Genomic DNA, 8,658 nt, shown 5'->3' on the forward strand with positions numbered 1-8,658 from the left:
ACATCAATAAGAGACATATAAATAGACCATCAATGCAATAACAATGAAGTAAGAACTCATTGGCACATCAATGAAGTGTTTTGGAGTCATCAATTCCATAACAATGAAGTAGGAACTTATTGGTATATCAATGAAATATTTTGGAGTCATTAATAGCACATGGATCTTGTTTGAGTAACCGGATACCTTCTGACATTCATTAGTGCAATAAACATGTAAGCTTTGGAAGACAAGTAAGTATTGGAATGTTTTGACATCTTGTAGGGTGGAAACAAGTTCATTGGTAACGTAGGACATCATACAAAACCATTATGGATCACATGTTATTGAATAGCTTTAGAAACTTTCTTAATAGAACAATTGTTCACTTTCATGCCAAGGATATGTTATAGAGTATGCTTTACATACCTGACGGTCAACTTTCAATACTAGTCCCAAATGGACTTCCCGTCTTTCGGATTACTTATCTACAATGAACATATATAGCAATCTAGTATTAGCAACCAAACGTCACAATTCAATTATTTGAATTCACCAAACTAGTGGTTAAGTAGTAAGCCTTAATTACACCATAAAGAGTGTCACTTTAACCCTCTTATACTCTAATTACATTCACATGCCATGCATATTCATACAACATCCTCTAATATCAAGTTTGAATTCATTTATCCTTCCAACCAATCCATTAAACCAAATTGAGCCATAGACATAAATAATCATCAATTCAATAGTATATCACCATATCCACCTTCCATAACTCAATTACCATATCTACCTTCCATAATTCAATACAACCAAACCATGCAAAATAGTCCATAACCCTATTTCCTTCACCTTTCAATAACAACTAATACATATAATCCTCTATCACACATATACATATGGAAAAGAACAAAGGCAAACAATATTCATACCTTAGAATTCACCTCTTGATTATGCAATCCTGTTTGCACAAATAATAGGTGCCGTTCGAAGCTCTCAAGATGACAAACGCAGTTATCGAATTACTTTGGAATTTCTACGGTTGAATCAAAAGTAATTTAAAGGTCAAATTTGGCTAGGGTTTTTTCTTTCTCAACGATTGATGATGAAAATGAGTTTTTGAACTCATATACATGTATATATACACATATTCCCATCCATAATATAATAGGAAATGATCAAAATGCCTTTAAAATTTAAATAATGTTAAATCTGTCCTTTGGTGGACTATTTTGATAAGTTAAAGTATATCGACCATAACTCTTTTCTCTTATATCGGATTTGGGTGAAATTAGTATCGTTGGAACGATAATTCAAAGGGCTTTCATTTCATATAAAGTAGGCCACCCAGTTCGTCCTGTACAAGGAGTTATGGTCGTTTGAAGTTGACCCTAAAAATCTATTTTGATAGGCTGAAGTAAAATGAGTATAACTCCTTACTGAGATGTTGGATTTGGATGAAACCAATTGAATTGGAAAGAAGACTCAAAGATCTTTCTTTTCATAGGCCGCAGCTCTCCCAGTTTATTATATTAAGGGAGTTATTATCATTTATATCGTTGGAAAGCTTTTCCTGCACATTTACTATTCCCAATTATCCCGGCCACTGTTTTATAGTTTCGAACGTGTTCGATTATATTCGAAACCTATCCGTTTTTGAAAATCTTTATATCGTTGGAAAGCTTATTCAATAACCTTCGTATGGAACCATCGACGGACAAATTCCGGTATAAATAAAATAAGAAACTTAATTCCATATAAATAAGACCAATACACGTACTTGAATACGCGAATACACGTACTTAAATACGGGGTGTTACACAGGGCGGGCTGCAACAAAGCCTTAGCTGTTTAATACTATGGGGGTGTGGTACGGGGGCAAAGCCTTCATGTTTGTTTGCTTGCTATACATTTTTAAATTTTGGTTATTCCGTTACATATCTAAAGATACAAGGTCTAGAGTAGAGAATATTTCCAGCATAAGAATGTATTCTGTTAGAAAAAAAATAGTAATGAGAACTTGTTGTTTGGAATTTCTTTCTGTTCGGCATTTGATTGAGAATCTATTCTGGATTGGGAACAAACAGAGTAACATAGGTCAGTAGTTATATACTGAATGTTTTTGTCTCTTTAGTTGCATTACTCCTCTTGGGGCCTAAAGTATCGCATTGATTGATGTGAACCAACATTATAATCATCTTCCGTTCTGGTGTATATTCTGGCTTTACAGAAAATTAATAACCTTTTGAACCAATGGTTACACCATCTTCAGCTTGGTAAGGGAATATAATTAGTGTGGGAGAAAACTTGAGGTTTTCCTCTCTTCCAGAAAATTATAGATTTTGATATTTTTCTTCTGGCATTTAAATTAGTTCATTCCTTTCAATTCAATGAAAACCGTGTAGTATTACATTGTTAAATTGTTGCCACAGAGTTCCAATCAAAAATTGTACACATAAGTGGTAGTGGCGTAATCCTTGTTTATGGTATCAAAATCTCTCCTCTTTCTCTGTGTCCAATTGTACACATAGTGGCAATACAGCCAAGAGAATATCGCTAAATACCTTATCACCGATATGTAATAAAATATTTCAAAGTTCAATCATCCGGTAATCTGAACTGCTGCCGGGAAACGTAAGGTTGTGTACTACTGCAAAATGATCCAAGGAGTAACCAGTTTCTTCAAATGACCTCCCTTCCCAGTTGAAATCTAAGTTGATCGAACTCTTCAAAAATGTCTACAGGTGCGTGTCGGATCCTTCAAAAATAGTGTATATCTGATGGATCCGACACGGGTGCGGCAACATTTTTGGAGAGTCCGAGAAATTTAGGTTGAAATTAACCTTCAAAATTATAACACCAACTTTTGTTTGGTAAGTCTCTAACTTGGTGTAGAGATGGTGAAATTTTATTGTTTTGCTACTCTAAAATGTTTATTTCTTGGGGTTAATTCCTCATTCTATGTCCTGATCCGTAACTAAACTTGGAATGCATTTACTTCGTAGGTTAGTAATAGTTTATGTTTTGTGCAATAATCTGGTCATCAGATGAGAAAACCCAAGTTTAAATGAACAACAGATTTGTTCATTATTTGTTTTCTATTGTTGGGTATTCATTAGGTGGTTTTCTCCTACTCTTTTGTCCCTTCTTCTCTTAAGAGATTAAGCACCTGTTTGGTCATAATATTGCTAGCACTTTCGGAATTTTTGGGCAAAATTTGTTTGGCCATAGAATTTGTCAAGCTTTGGGAAATCTTTTCGGCAAAAACCCAATGAGAAAGATCTTAGGAAAGTCTGTCAGATTTGATATCTAAATTAGCGATGTTGGTGCAAAACGTTGAACGAATTCAGTCTGCTTTAACCATTGCTTAGACATATATGAACCTTTGTATCCATACTTATTCAGTGTCTCAACAAACTTGTCCTCAAATTTCTTACCACCTGGCCATTTGACCTGTTGGAACCAATAGTTAATGCATAAGATAACTGAAAGTATTCATAAGGCTATCAGTTTTTAAACTGAGAATAACACATTAGGGTACCAACAAATTTTCAGCAAAACATACTCTTGCTTTTACCCAAGAGTATAATTGTAGAGACTTTTGAGTGATCTCTTGTCAGTTTTGGGACTTTGGTCCAGCTGGAGCTCTAGGAAATTTGAAAATCCATTAGGAAAATCTGGATCGCGGTTCCTGCCTGTATAACAGAAGATGTTTGATGGGTTTCAACTCATATATTCTCTCTCAAGGATAGTTGTCTGGGTAGCCTTCTTCGATGGGGCTAACCTTCCCCTGGAAATAACTTAGATCTCTTTTTGAATTTGTCAGCTCCTTATCGCTATAAATTTTGTATGCTTTTGAGCTAGCAGCTTCTTTTCTTTTGCAACTTTTGCTTCAACTCGATGCCTTTAATGATATCCCACTTAATTAATAAAAAGAAAAAGAGAGTTACTACACAGAAATGGATTATCGTTCGTAAATCACCATCTTATTTGAATTGTTAGCATCCTCAGAGAGCTATTAGACGTCAGAAAGCTCTTGAATACCTGCATGTTTCTTGTCCGCACACAATATCAACTAAAGAACCTCTATGCCCTTTAGATTCTAACTATTTCTAACCTAAATGAAAACCAGTTAACTAAGTGGACTGGCAATTCAGAATTGAGAAAATCTTCTTAGTCCCACAACTCTTTTCACCATATATATGCCATTTGTTATTCGCTATATTGTCTGCCTTTATCGTCACTAGCCAGATATGCAAGTTACTGGTGATATAAAGGAAGTAAAATTGATGAATGGTGTTAGAGCGTCTGTGAGATATGGGAAGAATTTGGTCTTTAAACTTCTACAATCATTCTTTTTTCCCATATAATATAGTTGTTGTTTAAAGCCATTCCCCTCGACAAGAAAGACTTATTTTTGTTTATAATTTGCCCTTGGGTTATTTTGATCATGGCTGCCACAATGCTCCAATTAAGAGATTGGAGTAGTGGGAGGATCGTTTGAATTACCAACACAGACAAAGTTGTTAAGGGAACAAAGACCCAACTTTGCTAAAAGCGGGCATATGTGATTTGCATTAAAAGTGAAAAATGATCTCTGGAACAGAACCCAACCTTGAAAAATAGCCTTATTATTAGTTTTATCTAGGTGAGTTGCTCTTATACTGGCCTCTTGTTTCTGTCTCCGATTAAAGCTTGGGGACATAATTTGAATTTCAAGTATGATCTAGGAAATGTAATCTCGGCTTACTTTTGAGGTATGTTTTGCTATCAATTTTTCCTAAGAATAGTTTTTTCAGGTAAAATCCTCCTTGCTTTACCCGACAGGATAATGTAAAGGCTGAGAACAATCACAATAACACCAAATACCCCGCAAAGAAAAACATTATAGTTTGTGTTGAGCGAAGCTTATAAGAGCTTTACCAAAATTACCTTCCCAGGTTTAGTTGTTCACGTAGAATGATTGTACTCAATATAACTAATATAACCATGCTTAATGGATTAAAATATGTGACGAAAATAGGGCCCGTGACTTTCATTATGACTCCTTATATATAATATGCAAGTCCTGAATAGAATATTCTTTGGATTGTGACATCGAAAGTGAGAAGCTTTTAAATGCTTCTAAATTTACCCCCACTAACTTCTCTCATTTTGCAAAAGTTGCTTGCTACAGTGGTTAGGGAAGATTGATATTTATGTTCATGTCTTATATCAACTGTTATTCATTGTCTTTGCAAAATTTGGTCTTGCAGATTTCTGAAGAATAAAGTTACAAGGGAAGATGCAAGTTTGGAAAATGCACAAGCCCATTATTATTTTGCTAAGAACGTTTTGTAAAACTTAACATCATATGCTATCTCGGGAATTTAATTTGTTAAGTTTTTTTTTTTGTTTAGCAAATATTGAAACTATTGATATTAGCTCGGGATGTTAATTGGTTAAGTTTTTTTGGTTTAGCCAATATTGAAACTATATCTATCATCCTTTGACATTTTCAATAGCAATTTTATATTTAGCAATGAAATATATAACTTTTATGATATGAAGTTTCAGGACGTAACATGGGTAGTAAATTAGAGACATGAATGTTTAATTTTTAAATGTTAATCTAGGACGAGTTAGTTGCTCGTCTCTAAAGGTTAATCAAGGACGAGTTAGTTGCTCGTTGTGATAGATTAATTTAGGTGGTTACTCATCACAAAAAATATTTAGTGAATAGAAAATAACTACTTTTTAAAGATGAAAATCATCTATTTGGGACGAGATATATAGTCTCTAAAAGAGTTTTTAAGACCGGATATGTTACCGTCTCTAATGACATTTAACGACCAGCTAGAGTACCTTGTCGCAATAGACCTTTAGAGAAGGAAGCTATTAGGACGAGCCGTGAATAGTATTTTCTCATCCTAATAGAGGATTTACGACCAGATTCGGACATTTAGGGACCATATTTCCCTTCCTTAGAGGTTGTTTTTCTTGTAGTGACACTTCTTTGAAAGATCATTTTTTATTTTGTGTTGAAGGTGTTGGAAACATCATAAATGTTTTTGATTTATTCTTGAACTTGTGTTGAAGCTGTTTTGCCAAAATACAGATTTTTGTGTACCCGAAAACAACAATCTTAAGAAAATAATTTGAAAAAAAGAAATCTTTTTTGCTTGTTTGGTGAAATTTTCTTTTCACTAAAGTTTATTTTTCATAATCTATATTGTTTAATTTTTGAAAATTAAAGTTTTAAGCTTTCTACTCTGTTTGAACTTAACAAGTGATTTGAAGAAATAAAATCTTCATGACAAGTTAAAGATCACTTGGTTGACAATTGAAAGTCATAAAAACTTCATCATTAAACTAGAAACAAGGGGTGTTTAAAGTTGCTGCAACTTTATAAGTAGTATTTTGATATACTAAAATTTATTGTCTTTTTGTGACAGGAAAATGACTACTTACAGTCAAGTGAATGATACTGCAACGACTGTGGAAGCAACTAATATTGCCACAACGAGTTGCACGAGTGCTCCACATGCAATGGCACCAGCGGAGAAACCCAAAAAATTCACGAGTATTGATTTCAAAAAGTGGAAACAGAAGATGTTCTTCTATCATACAACTTTATGTCTTCAATGATTTACATCTGAAGAAGCTCCAGAGGTGCCCGAAGGAACTTTGGACCAGGAAAAATTTATCGTTATGGAGGCGTTGAAACACTCAGATTTTCTATGCAGGAATTACATTCTAAATGGCCTCCAAGATGAACTATACAACGTGTATAGTGGAATGAAGACGGCAAAAGAGTTGTGGGGGCGCTGGAAAAAAAAATACAAGACTAAGTATGCAGGAACCAAGAAGTTCTTCGTTGCAAGATTCCTAGAGTTTAAAATGATTGAAAACAAATCTGTTGTATCTCAAGTCCACAAACTGCAAGTAATCATTCACAATCTCTTCGCAGAAGGTATGAGTTTAATAAATGCCTTAGTTGAACATGTTAAAAATATTCTTAATGTTCACATAAACTCTATTGTAGGTATGGTTGTGAATGAGACATTTCAAGTCGGCAATAATAGAGAAGTTACCACCTACGTTGAAGGACTTCAAGAACTACTTGAAACATAAGCAAAAAGAGATGACCATCGAAGACCGTATAGTAAGATTGCGCATTGAAGAAGACAATAAAATCGTGAAAAGAAGGTCGAAAGAAAATTCTGCAATAACTAGAGCAAATACTGTAGAAGACGACCACAACAACTCCAAAAAGTAGAAGAAAGCTAGACAGGAAAACAATCAACCCAAGAAAAAATTCAAGAAAAAATGTTTTAACTGTGGAAAGATTGGCCACAATTCAACAGATTGTTGTGACCCAAAGAAAGAGGAAAAAAAGAACCAAGAAAATATGGCTGAGTCCAAGAAAGAAATGAATAATCTGGGTGCTATGTAGTCTGAATGTAACTTCGTGGGAAATCCTCGAGAATGGTGGATAGATTCTGGTGCCACCCATCACGTTTGTGTAAATAAGAAGTTGTTTGCTTCTTTTGCTCTGATTCAAGGAAAAATGAAGATATATATGGCCAACTCCATAACAGCAAAATTTGAAAGAACAAGAAAAGTCTTCCTGAAAATGACCTCAGGCAAAGTGTTGACTTTGAACAATGTCCTGTATGTACCAGAGTTACGGAAGAACTTGATTTCTGTATCACTTCTTGACAAAAATGAATTCAAATGTGTATTTGTTTCTGAAAAAATGTACTTAGTAAAGGATAAGTGTACGTAGAAAAAGGCTACCTCACTGAGGGCCTATTCAAATGAATGTTGAAATCAATGAAAGTTCAGTTTCTTCTTACTTGCTTGAGTCTTATGATTTATGGCATGAACGATTAGGACATGTCAATTACAAAACATTGCGAAAACTGATTAACCTAGAAGTTTTGCAAAACTTTGAGTGCAATAAATCAAATTGTCAAACATGCGTAGAATCAAAGTATGCTAAGCAGTCATATAAGTTCATTGAAAGGAATTCCAATCCCTTAGACTTAATCCATACTGATATTTGTGACATAAAGTCAACACCATCTCGTGGTGAAAAAAAATATTTTATAACTTTTATTGATGATTGCACTAGATACTGTTATGTCTATTTGCTAAACAGTAAGGATGAAGCAATAGATGCGTTTAGCAATATAAAACAGAAGTCGAAAATCAGTTAGAGAAAAAGATAAAAAAGATAAGAAGTGATAGGGGCGTAGAATATGAATTTCTCTTTGCGCAAATATGTGTAGAGAATGGAATTGTTCATCAAACTACGGCCTCGTATTCACCTCAATCTAATGAAATTGCGGTAAGAAAAATCGAACCTTAAAGAAAATGATGAATGTCTTACTTATAAATTTAGGTTTACCGCAAAACTTGTGGGGGAAACCTATCTTTACAGCTAAACGAATACTCAATAGAGTGCCCCATAGTAAGACACAATCAATTCCATATGAAAAATGGAAAGGAAGGAAACCCAACTTGAAATATTTCAAAGTATGGAGGTGTCTAGCGAAGGTCTAAGTTCCTATGCCTAAAAGGGTAAAGATAGGACTTAAGATGGTGGACTGCGTGTTCATAGGATATGCTAAAAGTAGTAAAGCATGTCGATTTTTGATTTATAAATTCAAATATTCGGATATCAATGAAAAT

General features: G+C 34.2%; 1 protein-coding gene and 1 long non-coding RNA gene across 2 annotated transcripts in view; both read left to right on the forward strand.

Annotated features, from left to right (window-relative positions):
- LOC107863472 overlaps positions 1–5,525 on the forward strand; it is a 7,279-nt gene extending 1,754 nt beyond the window's left edge. Inside the window, exon 2 of the long non-coding RNA XR_001672264.2 lies at positions 5,238–5,525. This is a non-coding gene — a long non-coding RNA (uncharacterized LOC107863472). The remainder of the gene's footprint in view (positions 1–5,237) is intronic.
- Positions 5,526–6,346: 821 nt separating this feature from the next.
- Positions 6,347–7,744, forward strand: LOC107866234. Its single transcript, XM_016712382.2, has 2 exons — positions 6,347–6,934; positions 7,007–7,744. The coding sequence occupies exons 1-2, from the start codon at positions 6,673–6,675 to the stop codon at positions 7,093–7,095; spliced, it is 351 nt and encodes a 116-aa protein (XP_016567868.1). The 5' UTR covers positions 6,347–6,672; the 3' UTR covers positions 7,096–7,744.
- Positions 7,745–8,658: the final 914 nt, after the last annotated feature.

This window comes from Capsicum annuum, chromosome 3 (assembly GCF_002878395.1).
Source record: "Capsicum annuum cultivar UCD-10X-F1 chromosome 3, UCD10Xv1.1, whole genome shotgun sequence".
NCBI classification, from domain to species: domain Eukaryota; kingdom Viridiplantae; phylum Streptophyta; class Magnoliopsida; order Solanales; family Solanaceae; genus Capsicum; species Capsicum annuum.

Excerpts from the sequence above, each read along its gene's own strand:
- LOC107866234 (XM_016712382.2), top strand. The coding sequence starts at position 6,673 with ATGGAGGCGTTGAAACACTCAGATTTTCTATGCAGGAATTACATTCTA. Across the intron at positions 6,935-7,006 it reads TCACAATCTCTTCGCAGAAG|GTATGGTTGTGAATGAGACA; the intron begins GTATGAGTTTAA and ends ACTCTATTGTAG.